The 25000-nt window shown below is 43.2% G+C and overlaps 1 protein-coding gene across 1 annotated transcript in view; it reads left to right on the top strand.

Annotated features, from left to right (window-relative positions):
• Window positions 1-19519: 19519 nt before the first annotated feature.
• The window catches only part of LOC145660313 (cadherin-23-like), a 28697-nt gene continuing 23216 nt past the window's right edge, over window positions 19520-25000 (top strand). Inside the window, exons 1-3 of the mRNA XM_081724800.1 lie at window positions 19520-19542; window positions 19674-19911; window positions 24898-25000. The exon at window positions 24898-25000 is cut by the window's right edge and continues 3 nt beyond it. Of these exons, the coding sequence (XP_081580926.1) occupies window positions 19520-19542; window positions 19674-19911; window positions 24898-25000 (364 nt within the window). The remainder of the gene's footprint in view (window positions 19543-19673; window positions 19912-24897) is intronic.

The following is a 25000-nucleotide window of genomic DNA, read 5'->3' as shown; positions in this document are numbered from 1 at the left end:
TCCTTCCCAGAAGGTGGCGTTCCTTAAAGCTATATTACTGTATGAAGTGTCCCTGTAACGAGCCGGTAGTGTCATCTGTCGGACTCTAGAGGGCAGTGCCTCGCCCTGTGTAGCCACAGCAGGTTATGGACTTGGAGGCAGTTGGTGAGAACTCAGATGATTGTGAGTTTCCGCAGCTGCAACCAATGAGTGTGTTGACATGCACTCGATAATCCGATAACAGCAAGAATGCAAATTCAGTCAGTAATCCGATTAACGGGTTTATATGCACTTCAGTAATCAGATAATGTGTGATGATGTGAGTCTGGCAGTAATGGTTCTCTCCTCATGCTGTCCAGCCTCCGTGAAGAAGCAGGTTTGGATGTTATGTTTTCCTTGTCACCATCAGTGGATCCTTCCACGAGATGTCTGTAGCCCCCATTACATTTACGTTTACATTTACGGCATTTAGCAGACGCTCTTATCCAGTGCGATTTACAAAAGTGCTTTGTCATTTACTCATAGAATATATCCAAGTACAGTACAGCAGGTTAGAATTAAACATACCAATGAACTAGAATACTGTAGAATACAGGGGTGAATGCTGATGCCTAGAAGTGCAAAATACATAAGCTCTATCTTAAACAATGATAAGTGCTCTAAACAATAAGTGCTAGAGTTTGTTAAAAAGCATAAATAATGCCCTACAATAAGTACTAAATTAGTCAGTCAATAAGGGAGCAGTGTCAGTTGTCCTTTAAATATTCTGCAAATAGATGGGTCTTCAGTCTGCGTTTGAAGACTGCAAGGGACTCTGCTGTCCGGACAGCAAGTGGGAGTTCATTCCACCATCTTGGAGCCAGGACAGAAAATAGTCTCGTTGCTTGTCGTCCATGAGACCTGAAGTGAGGTATTTCAAGACAAGCCGTACTTGAGGTTTGAAGTACTCAAGGTACAGATCGGGCTTTGACCATTGACCTCATGTATGAAGGGGCTGGTCCATTTTTGGATTTGTAGGCAAGCATCAAGGTTTTAAATCTGATGAGTGCAGCTACAGGGAGCCAAGGAAGGGAAGCAGTGGAGTAACTTGTGTGAACAGAAGATTGAAGACCAGTCGTGGTGCTGCATTCTGGACAAGTTGTAGAGGTTTGATGGCTCTTATAGGAAGACCAGCAAGTAGCGAGTTGCAGTAGTCTAGCTTTGAGATCACAAGAGACTGCACAAGCACCTGGGTAGCTTCCTGTGAAAGAAAGGGTCGAATCCTTCGTATGTTACAAAGGAGGAATCTGCAAGACCGGGTTAGATTAGAAACACGAGTTGAGAACGACAACTGATTGTTCAAATTTATGCCCAGGCTATGGGCAGCTTCGGATGCTGATACCATGGAGTTCTCAAAGGAAACAGTGAGGTCATGGTAAGGGTTGGGAGTACCTGGGATGAACAGAAGCTCAGTTTTACTGGGGTTGAGCTTCAAGTGGTGGGCTGTCATCCATGATGCGATGTCAGTCAAGCATGCCGAGATACGTCTGGAGACCTGCGTGTCAGAGAGTGGAAAAGAAAGAAATAATTAAGTGTCATCAGCATAGCAGTGGTAGAAGAAACCATGAGAAGATATTACATCACCAAGAGAACGAGTATACAAAGAGAAGAGAACGGGGCCCAATACTGAGCCTTGTGGAACACCAGTGGAGAGTCTACACAGTTTGGATGTGGATCTTCTCCATGTCACCTGATAGGACCATCCATCCAGATAGGACTGAAACCATCTCCAAGCAGAGCCAATCACAGCAAGCCTGGAAAGAACAGAGAGAAGAATGTTGTGGATCACTGTGTCAAAGGCTGCTGAAAGGTCTAGAAGAATCAAAACAGATGACTGTTTGGCAGCTTTAGTGGCATAAAGTTTCTCAGTCACCGCTATGAGGGCCATTTCTGTAGAATGTGCCGGTTTGTAGCCAGATTGATTGGGATCATGCAGCTGGTTCAAATGATTCTAAACTGCTCGTTTAAGGGCTTTTGAGAGGAAAGAGAGAAGTGATACCAGTTTGTAGTTGGTAACGCTGGAGCTGTCAAGTGTGACCTTCTTGAGGATTGGTACCACCCTGGCGGTTTTGAATGCAGTAGGCACATATCCAGAAGATAAGGAATTGTTGATGATGACAGAGATGAAAGGAAGCAGATCTCTTGCGATTGTCTGGAACAGAGCAGAAGGAATCGGATCCAGCGGACATGTAGTTGGATTGCTGGACGTCAGGAGTTGAAGAATTTCATCTGTGGAGAGAGGAGAAAAATAAGTCAGAGAGTTGGATGTTGGGGAATGCACGTTGGTTGGAGGAGTGGGAACAGAGGAAAAGGACTGGAGGATTGCTGCAACCTTCTCCTCAAAGAAGGTGATAAAATCCTCTGGAGTAAGAGATGAGGAAAGAGGGGGAGAAGGAGGATTAAGGAGAGAAGAAAAAATAGTGAAGAGCTTGTGTGGATCAGATGATGATGATTCGAATTTCTTTCTTTAGTAGGATGACTTTGCAGATGTTACTTCCACTGAGAATTTGGAAAGGAGAGACTTGTATGAGCTAAGATCTGAATCTATGCGAGATTTCCTCCACCTCCTCTCTACAGTCCTTAGTTCTCTCCTGTGGCAGCGAAGTGTTTCTGTTAGCCAGGGGGCAGGTGGGGAGGACTTAGCGGGTTTAGAGGAGAGAGGGCACAGAAGAGTCATTGATGAGGAGAGTGTAGAATTGAAAGTATTTGTAACTGTATCCAAAGAGACAGAGGATAGAGAGTCAGGGTGAGGAAGGGTGGACAAATAGTAAAAGTAAGGGAAGAGGGAGTTATGGAGTGCAGATTGCAACAGAGGAAGGAGGAACACGTTAGAGAGGACTGGATGGAAAGAGAAGGAAGGGAGAGAGAGAAGGATAGAAAGTGATGGTCCGAGAGGTGGAGGGGGGTGACTACGATGTCCGATGTTGTGGTGGTATGGGTGAAGATCAGGTCCAGAACATTACCCGCTTTGTGAGTCGGAGGAGAGTGGTTGAGGGTGAGGTCAAATGCTGTCAACAGCGGAAGGATGCAGGAGGAATGCAGCTTGTCTGATGGAAGGTTGAAGTTACCAAGGGGAATGAGTGGATTTCCTTCAATGGGGAAATGATTCAGAAGGATGTCGAGCTCATCAATGAAGTGATCTAGGGAACCTGGAGGGCGGTAGATGACCAGCTGTTTCCCTGGCACCTGTTAGCACATTAAAGGCCGTAAGTCTCAGTCATTGGCATTTGGGAGGTGGTTGATCAACATCATAAGAGTTTATTCATAAATGATCAAGTGGGTTCGTGATTGGTTTACAGAACAAAGCCATCTGAGCCTCTCAGATAAAGTGAAATTTGTTCACATGCCCAAACGAGCTAAGCACTCTTTTGCAGACAGAGAATCCCTTTTCTTTTTTCATAGCGTGCATGTACAGAATGTGACGGGTGTAAGTTCAGCTACGTCTCCTGTCACCTGCGGTACCCCAGGTCCTGACTACAGACGGACTGCACTGATGCTGATGTGATTTTAGCCCTCACTCTTAAACGCTGGTTCCTGTGGTTATTTCCACATCCAGGATGTATCTTTCTTCAGCAGTTTGGTGATGGGTTTGGTGATGGGTTTGGTGATGGTTGTGAGGGTTTGGCAGAGATTGGTGATCTTGGCAGCGTAGGATTTAGGGGTCTGCTGAAGTGTTGCTGGTGTGAGACCACCTTGGTTCCCATGGCCAGCTCTCATGTTAGCTACCTAACATTTGAGAGGTTTGCTGTCAGGGCTCTCTTCCAGAATGTGGCTTCCTCCCCACGCCATATACTCTGTAATCGGCTAACCTCATCCTGCACTATACTGGCAGTTTATGAGAACAACCTCTAACGTGCTATTGTTACATGCTTTGTGAATAACATGGGAAGAATGCTCTCAGAATTATGTCAAATATTCTCTCAGAATTATCTTAAAGAATATATCCATAATCAGATTTAGCAGATTATCTCTCTGACAAACTATTTTGTGTAATGTTTGAGTGTTGTTTGAGTGATGTTTTGACATACTCAAGCCACATAAAATGTTCTTTGATGTGTATCATCATGTAACATTTTCTAGCAAAGTGCAGATTTGTTGTACACGGTAAATGGATAAAACACAAGAAAAATAAACCCGCCAACCAACCAACATGTTGGTGGTACCTGCCGTGTCTGCAGGGTAAATGGACGGAGCAGAATCGGGCTTCTGCGTAAATGTAACGTCGAGGGAGTGGAATCAGGACACAAGTGTGTAGATGTGCAACATTTATTGTGAGCAGATCCATGACGATCCATGTACATGTTAAACAGTCCATAGTCAAAAGGCCAAGAGACCACAGGACATGACAATAATACAAACAGTAAACCAAGAACAAAACCAAACAAAAAGAAACAAGAAGAAAGATGAAGAACATGCACATAAAACAGAACCACAGCAGCATCAAAACACGCGGAGTAAAGCTGTCACAACACACAGGGGCGCATATAAAGACTTAGAAACTAAGCAGGAAAATACACAGGAAAAAGAGACAGAAACTAAGAACACCAGCAACCAAGGATGTGTGGAGAAACAAGACACCCCAGGACAGTGACTGATGCAAAAAGCACATCACCATGGGAACTGCGGCACCAGAGTGGAGAACCCTGGCAGTAAGTTCTGGGGCAAGATCTTCCTTGGAATTATATTTTCCAAACAGTCCTATGTAAAGTGGCTACTGCACATCAGAGTTTTCCCTGGAAGTTTGGCTAGGCCTGTCTGATTTTTCCAGATAAACTGCACCCATTTCTCTCCTCTGGAAAGGCACGAATGCTCACATTTTCTTCTTTTGTAACTTTGCAACTGAGAAAAAGAACACTTTTTGAAAAAAGTGAAACTTTATGCTAATGATATGGAAAGCCCCACCCCCACGACGTTGTCGTTAGGTTTGTGTTGTAAAAACCCTGGCTGTCTGATTCCTTCGTTTTAAGTCACTGGTACGCTGCAGTTCCAAAGGTGAAATGACTGCTTATTTCACTTGGGATTTGTCTCCTAGCAAATGTAAACACCACACGGACATGTTAACGAGATTAACATTGCACTTTGGCACAAAATGCTCATCCAACTTGGCAACGACTGAATCATCTCAGAGTGTTTCATCTCCCTCTAACGCATACGAGTTAAAAACAGACTCTGCATCTGCACCCGGAGATAGAGCAATGAATTCTCCCCCACCAGCCCAATCTGTATTGCTCCACTGCCACCTGATAGTTGGGAAAAGCTATGAGGAAAGACAATACAGTGGGCTCCGGTGATGACCCGCTCGAAGTCTGTGTGAGGTGGCTGAGATCCGCTGTGTTGTGTGCCAGAGACTTGCTGAAATGGCTGTGCAGGGCTAGTTCTTACTCCAAAACTCTCATCATCCACAGCAAGGAAACGCACGGCAGGCAAGCGCCAACTCACAGCAACACGTCACAACTCTGTGTGCCTCATAACTGCCCCTCTGTCTGCCTCATAACTACCCCCTTGTCTGTCTTATAACTACCCCTCTGTCTGCCTCATAACTGCCCCTCTGTCTGCCTCATAACTAACTAACCCCCTGTCTGTCTTATAACTACCCCTCTGTCTGCCTCATAACTACCCCTCTGTCTGCCTCATAACTACACCCCTGTCTGTCTCATAACTACCCCTCTGTCTGCCTCATAACTACCCCCTGTTTGTCCCATAGCTACCTCTCTGTAAGTCTCATAACTACCCCTCTGTCTCATAACTACCCCTCTGTCTGCCTCATAACTTCCCCCTGTTTGTCCCATAACTACCTCTCTGTAAGTCTCATAACTACCCCTCTGTCTCATAACTACCCCTCTGTCTCTCCCTCCACTCGTCTGATGTCCATATCTCTCTCCTCTCCTCTTTTCACTCATCCTCTACTTTTAGTCACTTTTGTTGCCAGTTTTAGTTACTACATCTTATTCTCATCTTATTCATCTGCCCTTATTTACTCTTCTGTGTTTACTCTGCTGTGTTTACTCTGCTGTGTTTACTCTGTCATGTTTACTCTGCTGTGTTTACTCTGTCGTGTTTACTCTGTTGTGTTTACTCTACTGTTTACTCTTTTCGTGTTTACTCTGTCGTGTTTACTCTGCTGTGTTTACTCTGCGGTGTTTACTCTGTCGTGTTTACTCTGCTGTGTTTACTCTTCTAATTCTCCATGCTTATTGTTGTTTGACTTATTTGCTTTTCATATCACAGTATGCTAAAAGGCTCCTCTCACTCGATAGTATATGAGTGTGTGTGTTGCGTGCATGTGTGTGTATGGAGTTTTTATTTATGTGAATCTAATTCTGTGCCAGTGAGCGCACGCGTGTGTGTATGAGCGTGTGCAAACTACAAATACACGTGTTCCCATCTGTTTACATGCGTGATTGTTAATGTTTGCTGGTATTTGTGCGTCTTTGTCTAATTGCAGTAACAGGTTTATTCTGTAAACATCCGGAGGTGATGGTTGTCTTTTCTGCCACCTTTCAACTCTTCATCCTCCAAACATGTTTCCCTGTGAATTACAGCCATTTCTGCATCTCTTCATTACCCACTATACCCACTATTCATTTTCACATCAACCGAACACGAAATATTTCCCAAGGGACGGTTTTAGGTGTCGTACAAGAACCTTGAACAAACTTCAAAGCTGCCACCAGGCTGCGTGACCCAAACCCCTAATAAACGCACCATGTCTCCTGGCTGGACTCTTTCCTCCTCTTGTTCGTAAGGACCGTCTTTGTCTTCTTGTGCTTAACATGTAGGTCGATGAGCATCTTAGTTTTTACTTTGTGGTTAAAATATTTTATGACTGTCCTTTAAGAAGTCAGATGTGGGATGCTAGGGAGAACAAGCCAGCTATTCAGACCTCAACAAACCAAAAAGTCTATTAGGGTCCAGAAAATAAACTTGAATTTAACATATAAGTTTGGGTGAGTGTCTATCCCTGTTACGGTGTACTTCAAACAAACCTGTTTTGGTTAATCAAATTTCAGAGAGATCTCTCCATCACGCAACCTTTTATCAGGAAGTACAAAGTCAGAGATGTCAGAGGACACTGGTATTACTGTGTGGGCACCTCACCATCTCATAGGTATTAAACATTAACCCTCACAGCATGTGTATGTGTGTGTGTGTGTGTGTGTGTGTGTGTGTGTGTGTGTGTGTGTGTGTACCGTGCTTTGTAATTTCACCCAACTGGACAGAGCCAAGAATAGCTCATACAAAACAAAACAAAACAAAACATGTGCACAAACCAAACCACATACACACAAAACATTCCATGCAAAAATGAACCCACATACACACAAACAAAACCACACAGATGGTCCCTCAGGGTGCTGTTACATGTGGTTCTCTTTAAAAGAACTGAACTCACTTATATACAAATGAACCAGATAAGTGTGCCAGCTGTGACTGACCGGAATTCTTTTTATGTTCACAATGTGAAGTGAACTGTAAATGGGACCAGGTTCTTCTTCTACTCCTCTTCAGGGTCAATGAGATCTCATACAACTTGCTGTTCACACCAAAGCTTGTTGAGAGCTCAAATCTGTGTAACACTGAACTCTGCAGGGATGTGCACAGATATTCTGGGAGACTGCTACTCTGACGTGAGGAACAGGGTGGTCCTCGTCATGTTAGGGCTCATCTCTTAGCACGGAGATGAATGGTGCTAATATGGCCATTTATCGAACACAAACACATTTAAAATGTGTACATTGTTTTACATTTTAAAGACTATTGACATAAAAACTGAACACTGTTGGTGTAGGTTAAGTTAGTATTACACATATAGCATAATGCACATATTGCATAAAATAGTTTAAACAAAAATATGCTGTGTCTTGAACTTAATCCATCAACTTGATTATAAAAGACGTGGACCTGTGTGGTGATCACCTCTTCAACATGGAACAATTTTATATCATTTAATTACATGGAACAACGATGTATTATTTAATGACATGGAAAAATGGTACATCATTTAATTACATGGAACAATGGTAGCTATATCATTTAATTACATAGAACAGTGGTATATCATTTAATTACATAGAACAGAGGTATATCATTTAATTACATAGAGCAATGGTATGTCATTTAATTACATGGAACAGTAGTATTTCATTTAATTACATGGAATGGTGGTATATCATTTAATTACATAGAACAATGGTATATCATTTAATTACATGGAATAACGGTATGTCATTTAGACAGCAGAAGCTATGTAAAGCATTCAGACTTTGAGGAAATATTTTTGAAACTAGAAAAGTGAAACTAAAATATTCAAACTTCAAATATAAACTCAAATATAAACTTTGAACTCAGATGGTTATGACTGGGCTGGAATGGTATACATCATGAAAAGAAAAAAAATATTAAAGTTGATTTCACCCTGTATCACCCAAAAGCAAATATTTCTACCCACATCTCCATGAATAAATATCATGGAATGTATAGATTACAGTAATAAATATTTCTGACTATGAAATTAAAAAAGAAGCTGATGTCCATGTTATCTTGCAATATGAAAGAAGGTAGCATTATCTTTTTTCATATAACTGCCTATATGTTAGCCAGCTATCTATGTAGCTAAGATTAGTTCATGGGATAGTGAACCTTGAATCTTATGAATCTTGACCTTAACCCCATGACCCCACCTGCCCTTGTCTGAAAAAAAAAACCACACACACTACAACCAGCATGGTTGCAATGTCCTCTCCTAAACTACTGCAAAAGTTACTTATGACGATTCCAGTGACAAAAAGCAAGACGCTAGCCCAGCCTTAGCAATGCAACAAGCAGACAGCACGTGGTTAGTACACCTGTAGTGGTGTCCTCCTCACTAGTGGTAAAGTTACTCACTTCCATCCTGAACCAACAAGCTTTGTATTTTTTTATTGAACAACAGAAAAAACAAAGCAAGTAAAGAAAAAGTACAACCTAGAACCCGGAGATAGAGAGAGAACAGCCTAGAGTCTGGAAAAGATTATGCAACGATATCAAAGGATTTAGACAGATTGAGCATTTAGATAGTTTGTCAGAATCAGTAATTGTTTTCTGGTATTATTTGGCTTCATTAATAAAGAAACTCAGAGAGGGATTTTAGTTTGAATATTTGCATTTATGAATATGGAATTTGCATTTATGAATATGGAATTTGGCTAGCAGTAAGATAAGATTGATTATATAGTACTTGTCTGTCTTGGTAGAGGAGATCATTATGACACCAAACAACACATGTTCAAAACAAAACGAGAAATCACTATCAATTTTCTGAGTAATAAATTAACAAATATCTGTCCAGGAGTTGGAGTGGGCACAGTTCCAAAACAAGGGGTTTAAACTACTAAAAGAGCAATAAACATCTATATCGTCTTTAAATCTTTGGGGGGGAAAAACCTCTTGAGGGGTGAATATATGTAAAATTTTAAGTTGGTTCACTTTTTTGACTTTATTGAGTCAAATATTTTGAGGGCAAAAGTTAAGTTAAGGCCACTCACAAGGCTACTGAGAAAGCACACATGGAGCTGAGAACACTTCCTTCACAAACACTGCAGCTATTCTACAATTATTAATCTGTACTTGAGGATACAGACGTATCCATCCAATGTCAGTGGCAGTGGGATCCAAAGGCAATAAAGTCAGATGAAAGACTTTTATGTTTCTATGGAGCTGCACCAATCACAACAGCAGATTATCTAACAGGGACCAACATACTGTATATCATTAAACAATCATCAGGATTAAACAACTGACTGACCTACAGCATTCCACAGACAAACCGGTTATCAAGGTACAAAGAGTTCCTTTATACAGTACATCTCTGTTGTTCCATGTGTCATATCTATATCTTATGCTTGTAGATCAAAGGTCATGAAAGAAGCGTCTTCCTATGAAAGCATGACACTTCCAGAGGGATTTTGTCAAAATTACAGTTGCACAATTAAACAAAGTTAAGGCCTCCTCGTTTGGGGAAAAAATTATATTGGGAATGAAATTCCATGTACAGGTTGGATTCAACACTATCTAATCCCACACTGTCTAATTCCACAATGTCTGATACCACACTTGTCTAATATCACACTAATACCACACTTATCTAATACCACACTGATACCACATTGTCTAATTCCACACTGTCTAATACCACACTGTCTAATATCACACATGTCTAATACCACACTAATACCACACTGTCTAATACCACACGTCTAATACCACACTTGTCTAATACCACACTGTCTAATTCCACATTGGCTAATACCACACTGTATAATACCACACTAATACCACACTTATCTAATACCACACTTGTCTAATATCACACTTGTCTAATTCCACACTTGTCTAATACCACACTTGTCTAATACCACACATGTCTAATACCACACTTATCTAATACCACACTAATACCACATTGTCTAATACCACATTTGTCTAATTCCACACTGTCTAATACCACACTGTCTAATACCACACTAATACCGCACTGTCTAATTCCACACTGCAAATATAACCTTGGGGAATTGCCTGAACGAAGTTTAATAGAAAAATGTATATTTTTGTACATCTTAATAGAATTACAATGTTCCAAATCCAAACCTCTCCAACAGTCCAAAAAGAGAATCAAACGTTTGTCTTGGCAGAGACCAGAATAATGGATGAGGTGTAAAACCAGCCTGACATTGTTAGATACCGTATATGCCTGGGTATCATCAGTTATATTATAAAATACATTTGAAATCCTTTTTACAAAAATCAAAGCAAACACTTTATAATCATTATTTAGCATGCGGATCGGGTGCCGATTCTTAGTACTGTAGACAAGGGGTTTTTTATTAGGTTTAGCGATTAGTGTTAATAAGCCTTGAGTCATCGTAGGTGGAAACATTAACTTTAGTTTGAAAGAGTTCTAGAAGAAATAGAGCAAGGTATTTATGTCCTGTAAATGTCCTGTAGAAGTCTGAAGTCAAGCCATCCACTCCAGGGGACCTGTTAGGTTTAAGGCACGGGATTGTATATGTAACGTCGTCCAGTGTAATTGGTCTATATTGCGTTCTTCTTTTTGTGAGACACTAAGCACATTTGTTTTGGGGACAGACTGTATAAACTGAGAAATAGAGTCCTCATTACATTTAGATTCAAATAGTTTACTATAAAAAATTGGAACAATAGCCAGCTATTTCCCTTTGATCATCTGTAACATTAGTGTCAATATTACTCCATTTATACTCCATACTCCAGGTATATGCCATACTCCAGCTATACTCCATGGGTTTTACTCCATACTCCAGGTATACTCCATGAGTCAAATATTTTTTCCTCCACATTAAATTAATTTTGAGCATGAACTGAATGAAATTAGAGGCAGATGAATGGCCTACACAGGGAGGCTCTCTGTCTAATAACCCATTTAGTGTCGCAGAGCGCCCGCCTCCCGCGAGTCACGTGGTTTGGCCCAACCACGTGAAGTGGGAGGATATTTGTTTGTGGCCACACCTTCACACCCCTGCACCTTGTCTTGTCTTTATGTATATAAACCCGTGTCCTTGTGTGCAGGGTGTTGGTCATTGTTAATGTATTTGTAGATGTTGGTGTAGCGTGTTAATGTTAAGGTTAGTCTCGTTACTGTTAAAAGTGTTCATGTTCATCTTCATCGTTCGTTTTATATGTGAGTGCCGGTATGTCATATGTAATAAATATCCGTCCATGTCAAGAGAGTCTGTGCATCCTGCTCCACGCCCTTCCGCACTCGGGCCACCACATTACATTTAGCATATATATAAATCACCTCCTAATACAATTAAGGCATTTGGATACTTAGCTACATTATGTAACGCATCAGTTTTGAAACTAGCTGTTTGGAACTGTAGCTGTATATGTTCATAAGATGAAAAACAGTACCGTTACCATTGGAGATTAGAATAAGACAATAACGCCGTGCCCATTCATATTGCCTTCTGGATCTAGCACATCTCCAGGAAACATATCCAAGCACCATCTGCTTCCCCTGAGTCATGTGAAAACCAAATCTTACTGCCCTGTTGTGACTTCCAGTGAGCAGCATCAACACTGTGTGTGGTTTTTAAAAAGAAAATTAAGTTTTATGTTGTTTTGCAATTAAAAATAATGCTTTGCACTTAACTTGATGTCTTGGCATTAAGAGGAACATGCAAAGACAGAAAAATAGCAGTGATACGTAATCACAGTGAATAGTTCTCATCCCTTAATAAAGGAAACGATAAACCTGCAACACTTCAAAATAAAGTCAGACTCCCTGCTTAGAGCATGAATCTTTACCTTCCAGGCAGCAACTTAAGGGTCAGAATTTCTTTAGCTGCCTGAGGCCACATACACTCATCATTTAACTGCCAAGTCCCTGAAACGTGCATGAGCCCACTATTATGTCTCTGGCCAAACATCCTTGCCATCATTTATCACATGTACACCAACACAGTGCGCTTTCCTTCCTTCCTGGCAGCTGCTACAACAGGCCTTGCGTGAGGCAGTCAAATCTTCAAAGCCATAAACCAAAGCCATTTTTCTGCAAGGTCACAAGTTCTGGTCATGCTTTCAGGCAGGGTGATGAGTTCTGGTCATGCTTCCAGACAGGGTGATGAGTTCTGGTCATGCTTCCAGACAGGGTGATGAGTTCTGGTCATGCTTCCAGACAGGGTGATGAGTCCTTGGCATACTTCCAGACAGGGTGATGAGTTCTGGTCATGCTTCCAGACAGGGTGATGAGTCCTTGGCATGCTTCCAGACAGGGTGATGAGTTCTGGTCATGCTTCCAGACAGGGTGATGAGTTCTGGTCATGCTTCCAGACAGGGTGATGAGTTCTGGTCACGCTTCCAAACAGAGTGATGAGTTCTGGTCATGCTTCCAGACAGGGTGATGAGTTCTGGTCACGCTTCCAGACAGGGTGATGAGTTCTGGTCATGCTTCCAGACAGGGTGATGAGTTCTGGTCACGCTTCCAGACAGGGTGATGAGTTCTGGTCACGCTTCCAAACAGAGTGATGAGTTCTGGTCACGCTTCCAGACAGGGTGATGAGTTCTGGTCATGCTTCCAGACAGGGTGATGAGTTCTGGTCATGCTTCCAGACAGGGTGATGAGTTCTGGTCATGCTTCCAGACAGGGTGATGAGTCCTTGGCATACTTCCAGACAGGGTGATGAGTTCTGGTCATGCTTCCAGACAGGGTGATGAGTTCTTGGCATACTTCCAGACAGGCTCAGGGTCGTGACTGCACACATATCTGTATTCCAAGTCAACAGAGGAAGTTTCGCCAGTAGCTTGACCTCCCATCTTTGCAGACCCGATAATGAACTCCAAGGTCCATAGGTTCAGAAGACAGAAATTTCTCTTGATCCTTTTTCTTCTTGCCATGTTCGCGGAGATCCATACTGGCTTAGGGAGACCAGAGAAGGATGATTGAAAAATAAACAAAATTTTAAAAACCTGTTGCTATGATGATTGGCTCCATAGTCAGCTAAGAAGGTCTGCACCAACAAAAATGATAAGTAATCATATCCTCAGACAATTACATTTTATAAATGTCAAATGACATCTAGTGGGCTGTATTTAAGGGATGAAAACAGTGCACTGGCCACCATCTTGGTCTGACCCTTGAACCAAAATGCTAGCTGACTAGTTTTTTTTTCTGCTTGTAACATTTCAGATAAAGTGAGATGCTCGCAGATAGAATGAGGTGTGGTTTTAAACACGGTAGTGAAAGTACAGGCAAGGGTCAGAACCAGTACCATAGAAGTAACAGAATGCATCCCAAACAGGGTATAAACAGGCCAATGTTGAAATCCAAAAAGACAATCTAATCAGGCAGACAAAAACACAGGACAAAATCAGACAAAAAACAGAAATACCATAAGACAATTGGAAATAATGCTCAGTATGCACTGACAGTTCAAGTGGTAAAACTTTACAGTGTGTGTCTGGTAATGTCAGGTATAAATAGGTAGTGTAGATGAGTAGCAGGTGATGTTAACAGTCCGGTGATTATGAACATGTGTATGGTTGGTGATTGGCTGGACGTTTTGGTCATCGGAATGCTGGGAGTCGTAGTTATCCAAGGAAACGGGTGGCGTGACACTGCTATCTTGTGATTCATGCCCCCCCCACAATGGGCAAAACTTGCCGTAAAATTATAGATAACGAAGTGCACCCAATTAAAGGGGAAATATAACTGGAATAGAGAGGTTTGAAGGATTTGTTTGCATGGATTTGTATTTGATTAGATGTTGATTGTGAAATTATGAATTGATAAAACTGATGAACTGGTGGCTTTTAAAATATTATTTTTAGAATATCTGCAGCCCTCTCTGATGTGGAAATTTGTATTCACAGGGAATCCATCTGTCATCATTAATCATTTCCTTCAAAACACTCAGATTTGGCAGCCCTCACAGAACACCAGCGAACCATAAACAAACTGTACTGAGACCCAGGGGGGTGGTCTGAGGTCTGAGTTCATTTCATCTGGTCACGTATGACTTTGAGACCACTTGAACTGCTGAAATGGCACATGTGAAAACATCCACAGATTTGTCATTGTTGTAACAGAATGTTTGTTACAAACACAAAGGGAAATATAGCCAGAGACAAATGGAATAATTCATTATTCTTTTGAAATATGCACATGTATTATTAAGAATATTCTGTGTGGTAAACTCTGAACAACAATAAGGAGAAAATGACTGGTATTCTTGGTCAGGAAAATGCCATAAAGTTTTGAAATGTACATATTTCTTTAATTTCTGTAGTAGCTTCCTGTGTAGGGTGTAACTCCACCTACCAGCACACCTGAACCATTACGAAACATGGATCCCTGATGTGGTGGGTGCTGAGATGAGTGGAAATGAGGCTTCTAGTGGAAACCATGCTCGAGCCCTTATGACAAGATGTGCAGGAGATGTGCGGGACACATGTAGGAGATATACAGGACATGTGTAGGAGATGTGTAGGAGATGTACAGGACATGTATAGGAGATGTGTAGGAGATGTACGGGACATGTATAGGAGATGTGTAGGAGATGTAGATGAGATGTGCGGGACATGTGTAGGAGATGTGCGGGATATGTGTAAGAGATGTGTAGGACATGTGTAGGAGATGTACGGGACATGTATAGGAGATAAGTAGGAGATGTGCAGGACATGTGTAGGAGATGTGCGGGATATATGTAGGACATGTGTAGGAGATGTGAGGGACATGTGTAGGAGATGTGTAGGACATATGTAGGAGATGTGCGGGACATGTGTAGGACATGTGTAGGAGATGTGCGGGACATGTGTAGGAGATGTGTAGGACATATGTAGGAGATGTGCGGGACGTGTAGGACATGTGTAGGAGATGTGCGGGACATGTGTAGGAGATGTGTAGGAGATGTGCGGAACATGTGTAGGAGATGTGCGGGACATGTGTAGGACATGTGTAGGAGATGCGTAGAAGGGTTTGAGTCTTTGGAATTCCCTCCTGAAAGCACTCAACGCTGATCTAGTGTTGATCTTCTGGTGTCTGTCTAGGTGCTACTGCTGCCAGGCGCTGGAAAGGTGACCAGTTCTCAGGCCAAAGTTTCTAGAGTAATTCAAACATTTTCTTGTGACAAACAGAATAATTATACAGTGGGAAATTGCAGCCGTCTTTGTACATGTGTGAGGGTCACAGCTGATTAAAGTCGCTCCACTCAGCCTCAAACTGAGCCAGACGTGCATCTGAGGGGAGTAATGGCTGAGACTTGTTCAGAACTGGAGGTGACATTCGACCTGCTTAAGTCTCACCATCCACTGATATTTCAGTTTATTTGTATGTGAGAGTGTGTCTATGTCTGTGTCTGTGTCTGTGTGGGGGGGTGCAGATATTGCTTGATATATTTATGTTAGGATGGAGTGCTGGCCTGTGTTACCTCTCTTTCTGCCTGGGTGTTAGTGTGTGGGTGGCTGTGTGTGTTTATGGCGCTGTGTATTTGATGGTTGGTCTGACAGTAGGTAATTGGTTTCCTCAGACTCTTCCCACAAGTTTGAAGAAGCAGCAGAAAGGCAGAAAGCAATTTGAGCACCATGTCAGTTCACATCTGGACACACACACTCTCTCACACACACACACACCTTTTTGGAAGAAGGAGGAGATGTGCTAAACACACTATCATCATTTTCACCCACAAGTATCCTTGAACTGTAGTTGTATAAATTATTCAGATTTACAGAGCAGACAATAAGGAACCAGCAAACATAACTAGATGATTTTAACACTTCAGTCAGAACTATGTCGTTATAGTGTGGGAATCACATACTGATCCTCTATAAGGGGATCACACACTGGTCCTCTATAATGGGATCACAAACTAGTCCTCAATAATGGAATCATAAACTGGTCCTCTAATAGGCAGCAGTTGATTTTACTAAATGGATTAAAATAAACATTCTATAAACAACTGAAATTAAAAGCAGGTTCCCACTGGATCCTGCCAGTTCTGCAGCAGAGACCTTGTTGCCAGGACCTCTGAAGTTTCATATGGAGAGAAGGTCTTTCGTCAGACGCCACACACAGTGCACATGGCTTTTAGCCAGACTACCAATTCAAAGGCGCATGCAGTTTAAGCAGAGCAGGTACCTGAAACACTCATTTCAAATCTGTACTCAGGTACAGTGTATGGTATATGTGTGTGTGTGTGTGTGTGTGTGTGTGTGTGTGTGTGTGTGTGTGTGTGTGTGTGTATGTGTGTTTGATAAAACTGTCAGAGTCACTGGCTAGTGCAGTTCTCACATTGATCTCATGGTTTTCAACCGAAGTCTCAAGGTTATTTAAACACAGTTGAAGTGGGGGACATTCTGGGTGGGTTTGTACAGGGTTCAGAAGTCTGGTACTTACCTGAACACCCAGTTCAGCAGCACAGTCCTGAATGTGTAATGGAAGAGAATGAAGCATCCAAAGAAACAGACAAGAATGTAGAAGAGGAAACCACTAATTAAGACAGAACTAATTAAGACAGAGCTAATCAAGCCGGCTGTAATTAAGACCTGCATGAGAACCGTCGAGTGGAACATCTCAGAAGCCCATAGACAGCCCGAACAATGCGAACCTCCACGTTGCCGACGTGTGCTGCACGCTGGCACTAATGAACTGACCCGGGGAGAGAATTTGGCACACAGCCCCGTCCCCCTCTGTGCTGAGGCCTGACTCTCCCTTTTTTTGTCATGTCTGACATATTTTCCTTTTTGATGCTGTTGATATGCGTAGGGGGAGCATTCCTAGCCAGGTTCTTGCTTATCTAGACAGAGAACGCTCACCGGCTGCCGTCGTCAGGCCTTAAAGGAGCCTCACTGGGTCAGTGGAGTGGAAACGCACCCCATCCAGAAGCAGAGTGCAGAAGCTCCCTGTCCTGCACAATTTGTAGAACCTCAGGCAGTAACTGACAGATGTGATTGTTGCGTATGATTTCCCTTTAAGTGCTGTGGTTATAGATTGATAGGCTGTATTTTTTGTGTGCGTTCAAATGCTTCTATTCCGGAACATTCCACTGATGGCTGTGTCAGGCTGCAGGTCTCAGAGGTTTCACTTTGTTCTGTTTTGTCACCCCCCGTTCTGTTGCGCAAACATCGTTTAGCACCTGCCACTCACGGTCTGCAGCTGCCCTGTGAACAACCCCACCCCTCGCGCCCACCCCTCGCGCCCGCCCCTCGCGCCCACCCCTCGCGCCCGCCCCTCGCGCCGGCTACAGTCTTCTCACCACTCTCACAGTGACCACAGTCTTCTCACCGCTCTCACAGTGACCTCACAGTCTTCTCACCGCTCTCACAGTGACCTCACAGTCTTCTCACCACTCTCACAGTGACCTCACAGTCTTCTCACCACTCTCACAGTGACCACAGTCTTCTCACTGCTCTCACAGTGACCACAGTCTTCTCACCACTCTCACAGTGACCACAGTCTTCTCACTGCTCTTACAGTGATCACAGTCTTCTCACCACTCTCACAGTGACCTCACAGTCTTCTCACCGCTCTCACAGTGACCTCACAGTCTTCTCACCACTCTCACAGTGACCACAGTCTTCTCACTGCTCTCACAGTGACCTCACAGTCTTCTCACTGCTCTCAAAGTGACCTCACAGTCTTCTCACCACTCTCACAGTGACCTCACAGTCTTCTCACCACTCTCACAGTGACCTCACAGTCTTCTCACTGCTCTTACAGTGACCACAGTCTTCTCAACACTCTCACAGTGACCTCACAGTCTTCTCACTGCTCTTACAGTGATCACAGTCTTCTCACTGCTCTTACAGTGACCACAGTCTTCTCACTGCTCTTACAGTGACCACAGTCTTCTCAACACTCTCACAGTGACCTCACAGTCTTCTCACCACTCTCACAGTGACTACAGTCTTCTCACTGCTCTCAAAATGACCTCACAGTCTCCTGGGCTTCCTCACACACCCCGCACCTTTCTACAGACAAACCCACATTCCCACACTCTCACTGGTGCATATTTGCATATCTGGTATAACACACTGCGAGTGTAGAGAGAGTGAGTGAGAATGAGAGAGAGAGAGAGAGAGAGAGAGAGAGATGCAGAAAAAGAGATAATGAAAATATTTCCTCTTCTAATTTATTCTGAGCTGTGGTTGCTGTGCCTTTGTATACCTTTAAATAATTATTTTCATAAATATACCTGCAAAATCAAAGCATGAAACTTAACTTCCCACACTGCAGTATTGAAGAAGAGGTTTTTCCCATACACACACACACACACACACACACACACACACACACACACACAAAAACACACACACACACACACACACACACTCACACCCATACATTCACCGACACACTCACCCACCCACACACACACATCCATACATGCACACACACACACACACACACACACACACACATACATGCACACACACACACACACACACACATAAACGCACACACACACACACACACACACACAAACACACACACATGCACACCTACACCTAGACTCATTGTGTGTGTGTGTGTGTGCATCTGTTGTTGTGAGGGTAAAGGATAGGGCAGCCATCTGGTGAGAGCCCTGCACTCTCTGGATAATGTGTGTGTGTGTGTGTGTGTGTTTTATTGTTAATCGTGCAGAACTAAAGACTTTCTGCAGTGTGTAGTGTGTTCATTTGATGTTTCACGCTCTGGCTCACTGACTCTTACTGAACAATGGCTAAACTCACTAGCACAGTTATGCTCGGTATTTCACTCTCTCTCTGTCTCATTCTGTCTCTCTCTCTCAGACACATACACACAATGTATTTTGGTCTTCCTCTTCATTCTAGCTCTCGTTCTCTCACTCTATCCCTTTCTCTTTCTCCCTCTCTCTCTCTGCCCCTCTCTCTTTCTCACTCTATCCCCCTCTCTCTCTGTCTGTCTATCTCTCTCTCTCTCTCTCTCTCTCTCTCTCTCTCTCTCTCTCTCTGCAGGCTGTCGATAATGACTTTGGCACATTTGGCGTGGTACGTTACTACTTCAGCGATGATCCAGACCAGTGAGTTCATCCTTCCTTATTCTACCATTCACTCCACCGGCGCGATCTTAGCCACGCCCTTAGCCACGTGATTCTCTCCTGTCCCTGCTCCTCCCCCAGGTTCACATTGGACACCGAGACGGGCTGGGTGGCACTGCGGGACAGGCTCGACTATGAGCTAGTGAGGCGGTACACGCTGACGGTGCTGGCCCGTGACGGCGGCGGGGAGGAGACCACGGGCCGCTTGCGCATTAACGTGGTGGACGTGAATGACAATCCCCCAGTCTTCCAGAAGGACTCCTACACGGGCTCCCTGATGGAGAACCAGCAGACACCCCAGATGGTGGCACGCGTGCGGGTGAGGTTCCGGCCCGAAACCCTGTCTTGAAAGGTGTCACGTCCATTAGCGTGCCTGTACGCTGAGCCTTAGCAGTGCTGCTCAGTCCACTTTACACTTTACACATGGCAATAAAGATCACCCTAGCTGTATTTCTCAGACTTTCTTTGGAGAGTCTAAAGTCTAAGAATGTTTGGCAGAAGGTACCTAGCACTTCAGAATAGAGGAGCAACAAACAGGTTTTATGGACAGGAAGAGCAGGACAGGATGTGGAACTGGCCCATCACATTTTGGTTTGTCCTGTTTCTCTGTGAGTCATGTGGAAACACTTCAGTGTCTGAGTTGCACTGTGATGTGTCTCAGGTTTAAACAGAGACACAGAGTCACATGGTGCTGTGCCTCAGATCTAAACAGAGACACAGAGTCACACTGTTATGTGTCTCAGGTTTAAACAGAGGCACAGAGTCACACTGTAACGTTGCAATTCAGCTCTAATCAGAGACACAGAGTCACACTGTGATGTGTTGAAGGTTGTGCTTGTGGAGGTGTGTGTACGAGCCTTATTCTATCTATCTATCTATCTATCTATCTATCTATCTATCTATCTATCTATCTATCTATCTATCTATCTATCTATCTATCTATCTATCTATCTATCTATCTAATGTTACTGTATCAAAAGCTCTGGCTATTTTTGATTGTAATATATTCCTCTGGTTCTCTTCCCATCAGCCACAGGTCTTCCACATCATCTGCTCATTGCATCTCCATGAACAGGACAGTTGTCCTGTTTGAGTAGTTATATGCATGCAACAACCTTATTTTTTGGGTGCATTCTTTCCCAGAGGGACTTGGGCTTATACTGCTACACACCAGTGGTGACACGTGCGTAAGAGAAGTGGACAGAACACACACTCTTTACTTCTGTATGGTGTGACTGGATAGAACCAGGAGGTGTGGTGTGTGGTGTGACTGGCCAGACCTGAAAGATCTGTGTAGAAGAAGGCAAAAAGTTTAAAGGGTCTTCAAGCAGTCAGGGGTCAGTGCAGGTCTGTGATTCCGAGGTCAAGGACCTGTCGGTATTTGTGAAGGCCACAGAACTGCGAGACATATTTGATTTCACCTCCAGCAGCTGCGTTACTGCTGTAGTTTGAACCCCTAGGCAAAGCCGACCAAGATGCCACTCAGCTCACACACAAACTCTACCAATGCATCTATGATCTGTGCAGATTTACAAATTCTTCAGATAATCTGGCTCGGTTTCTGTCCCTCCGTGTTCCATAGTGTTTCCTCTCTTCATCTGCATGCATTGGTAATGGCTGCGGCTCCTTTAAAGGTCTGTCCACTGCTAGATATGATCGGCCTGCTGTCCTGATAGCAACACTTATCCCGTATACACCAGATGTGAAAATCTACTCCAGACTCAGGCCAGAGCAGCTCAACAGCACAACTGAAGTTTTCCCAGGAATTGCAAATACACTGGACATATCTGTTTACATATGTTCAGAAGAACGTTTTCATTTTGAAATATCATGTGCTTTTGATTTATTACTAGAAGAGTCATATACTACAAAAGTGCTAAAATAGCTGCCATTAACTGGCGCTGAGAGGTGAGGGTTGAAAGTTGAGGCCATTGTGTTAGTCTTTGGCAGTCTGGGACATCAGTGGAGGAACCTGCTGCAGAGTCTGATCAGAGTAAGACGTTCTCTGTCCATGACACGTAGCATCTCTAATGAACTATATCATATTGGACATGTTCAGAGGAGTCATTTCCTGTTTATATCATTTTTATGCAATTTGGAATCAAATAAAGTAGAAAAATGAAGTAAAAATAAAGGAAAACAGGAGAAGAGGAGGGGATGAGAGTGGAGGAGAGGAGAGGAGGGGATGAGAGTGGAGGAGAGGAGAGGAGAGGAGAGGAGGAGGGGATGAGAGTGGAGGAGAGGAGAGGAGGAGGGGATGAGAGTAGAGGAGAGGAGGAGGGGATGAGAGTGGAGGAGAGGAGAGGAGAGGCAAGGAAGTGTGTTCAACTTCAACACTAAACCCACGTTTCCAGTTCAACTTCAACACTAATTCACCCCCCCCCCCCACTCTCCACAGAAGCCCAGGAAATGCTTACTCTGAACTCGCTCTGATCTCAACTTCATCTCATTCTGATCTCACTCTCATCTCAGCTGTTCACCCCTAGTTTGCTCAGATTGCTTTTAACTCAAACCATATAAAAATAAAAATATAACTAAGAAAATAATCACAAAACAACCAATGGCAGCATCTCTGATTTGTGTATTGTAAAGTGGATTCTTCATAACTTCATCTACATTGATCTGCTTGCTGTTTACCAGATGTGTTATTGCACTGAAGCTTTTGTCAAAGCTGTAGTAAGAGGAATTGTGTTTAAAATGAGAGCTTTATTTCTCTCCTCTCGGTGTGTGTGATCTGACATCATCAGCATAAGAAATGGAGAATACTTTGAATTTTGGTTCGTTTCTTTTCCGTTTTCTTGTCTTTGTTCTTCTTTTGGTTCCTTATGTGCTAAACTTCAGTTTTTCTGTCAGTACTGATGTAACATTTTCCCTATAATAGTAAGGAGGTTTTCTGGTGAGTCATACGTTTTGGTGAAGGATGTCCACTTTCATTTAAAGTATATACCATATGGTCTTCAGGAGGGATGTTAAAAAGCTCTGTCTGAGGACATGGCAGATGATCAGGAGAGAAGCAGGTGTATTCTCGCAGCATTCAGTAATCTCCCTATAACCCTAATCCTAACCCTAACCCTAACTCTAATCCTAACCCTAATCCTAACCCTAATACTAACCCTAATCCTAATCCTAACCCTAATCCTATATCACAGAGGACAAGATAGTTAGGCACTGCTTAGGTGCGTTAGTGGATCACTCAGGTGGGTACAGGTGGACTGTACGTATTCCCTCATCCCCTCTCTCTCCATCTCTCTTCTTCACTCTGTCACTCCCTCTCTCCCTATCACTCTCTGCCATGGCCTCTGTCTCACATACATCTACTTGCTTGGTCCAAAGTTCTCACAATTAGCATAACCATTTCCTCATTATGTGATTTGCATAGGCTTCATGTCACCCTTTCTCATTGGCCATTTGCCAGTGTAGTGTGCAGACCAATCCAGTGCCCTTCCTATTCCTGTCAGCTCTCATCCCACGTCTGTGTTAGTGTTTATGCCACTCTGAATCCCTCGTCTGTGTTAGTGTTTATGCCACTCTGAATCCCACGTCTGTGTTAGTGTTTATACCATTCTGAATCCCTCGTCTGTGTTAGTGTTTATACCACTCTGAATCCCACATCTGTGTTAGTGTTTATGCCATTCTGAATCCCTCGTCTGTGTTAGTGTTTATACCACTCTGAATCCCACATCTGTGTTAGTGTTTATGCCATTCTGAATCCCTCGTCTGTGTTAGTGTTTATGCCACTCTGAATCCCTCATCTGTGTTAGTTTATATCACTCTGAATCCCTTGTCTGTGTTAGTGTTTATACCACTCTGAATCCCTGGTCTGTATTAGTGTTTATACCACTCTGAATCTCATGTCTGTGTTAGTGTTTATACCACTCTGAATCTCACATCTGTGTTAGTGTTTATACCACTCTGAATCCCTCGTCTGTGGTAGTGTTTATGCCATTCTGAATCCCACATCTGTGTTAGTGTTTATACCACTCTGAATCTCACGTCTGTGTTAGTGTTTATACCACTCTGAATCCCTCGTCTGTGTTAGTGTTTATGCCACTCTGAATCCCTCATCTGTGTTAGTGTTTATACCACTCTGAATCCCACATCTGTGTTAGTGTTTATGCCATTCTGAATCCCTCGTCTGTGTTAGTGTTTATGCCACTCTGAATCCCTGGTCTGTATTAGTGTTTATACCACTCTGAATCTCACGTCTGTGTTAGTGTTTATACCACTCTGAATCCCTCGTCTGTGGTAGTGTTTATGCCATTCTGAATCCCACATCTGTGTTAGTGTTTATACCACTCTGAATCTCACGTCTGTGTTAGTGTTTATACCACTCTGAATCCCTCGTCTGTGTTAGTGTTTATGCCACTCTGAATCCCTCATCTGTGTTAGTGTTTATACCACTCTGAATCCCTCGTCTGTGTTAGTGTTTATGCCACTCTGAATCCCTCATCTGTGTTAGTTTATATCACTCTGAATCCCTTGTCTGTGTTAGTGTTTATACCACTCTGAATCTCACGTCTGTGTTAGTGTTTATACCACTCTGAATCCCTCGTCTGTGGTAGTGTTTATGCCATTCTGAATCCCACATCTGTGTTAGTGTTTATACCACTCTGAATCTCACGTCTGTGTTAGTGTTTATACCACTCTGAATCCCTTGTCTGTGTTAGTGTTTATGCCACTCTGAATCCCTCATCTGTGTTAGTGTTTATACCACTCTGAATCCCTCGTCTGTGTTAGTGTTTATGCCACTCTGAATCCCTCATCTGTGTTAGTTTATATCACTCTGAATCCCTCGTCTGTGTTAGTGTTTATACCACTCTGAATCCCGCGTCTATGTTAGTGTTTATACCACTGCGTTTATAGCATTGTGATCAGTCTTCAGTGTAAAGCCATAGACTGACAGGCCCTCTGTGTTTTTCATTCATAGCAGAGCTGATGAGCAGTAGCTTTTTACCATTTAGACCTGCTGATTTGCCAACAGCTCATTAGTTTTCTTCCCATCTTTCTCTCTGTCTCCATCTCTCTTTCTCTCTGTCTCTATGCCTCTTTATCTCTGTTTCTATCCCTCTTTCTCTCTCTTTCTCTCTCTTTATCTCTCTCTCTATCCCTCTTTCTCTCTTTCCCTCTACCTCTCCCTTTTATTCTCACTCCTGATCTTCCTCTCTTTCCCTCCACCTCTTTTCCTCTCTTTCTCTCTCTCCTCTCCTTTCCTCTATCTCTATATATCTCCCAACTCTCTCCTCTCTGCTCCCTCCCTCTATCTCCTCTCTTCTATAACACTGTGCTCTCTCTCTCTCTCTCTCAGGCGACAGACGAGGACTCCCCCCCTAATAACCTCCTCGCCTACTCCATCACATACGCCTCCCAGTTCCTGAGCTATTTCAGCATCAGCATGGTGGAGGGATACG

The sequence above is a fragment of the Electrophorus electricus genome, chromosome 12, assembly GCF_041902795.1.
Source record: "Electrophorus electricus isolate QZ-2024a chromosome 12, ASM4190279v1, whole genome shotgun sequence".
NCBI classification, from domain to species: Eukaryota; Metazoa; Chordata; class Actinopteri; order Gymnotiformes; family Gymnotidae; genus Electrophorus; species Electrophorus electricus.
Note: the sequence above shows the minus strand (reverse complement) of the source record. Positions and strands in the feature narration are given on the sequence as shown.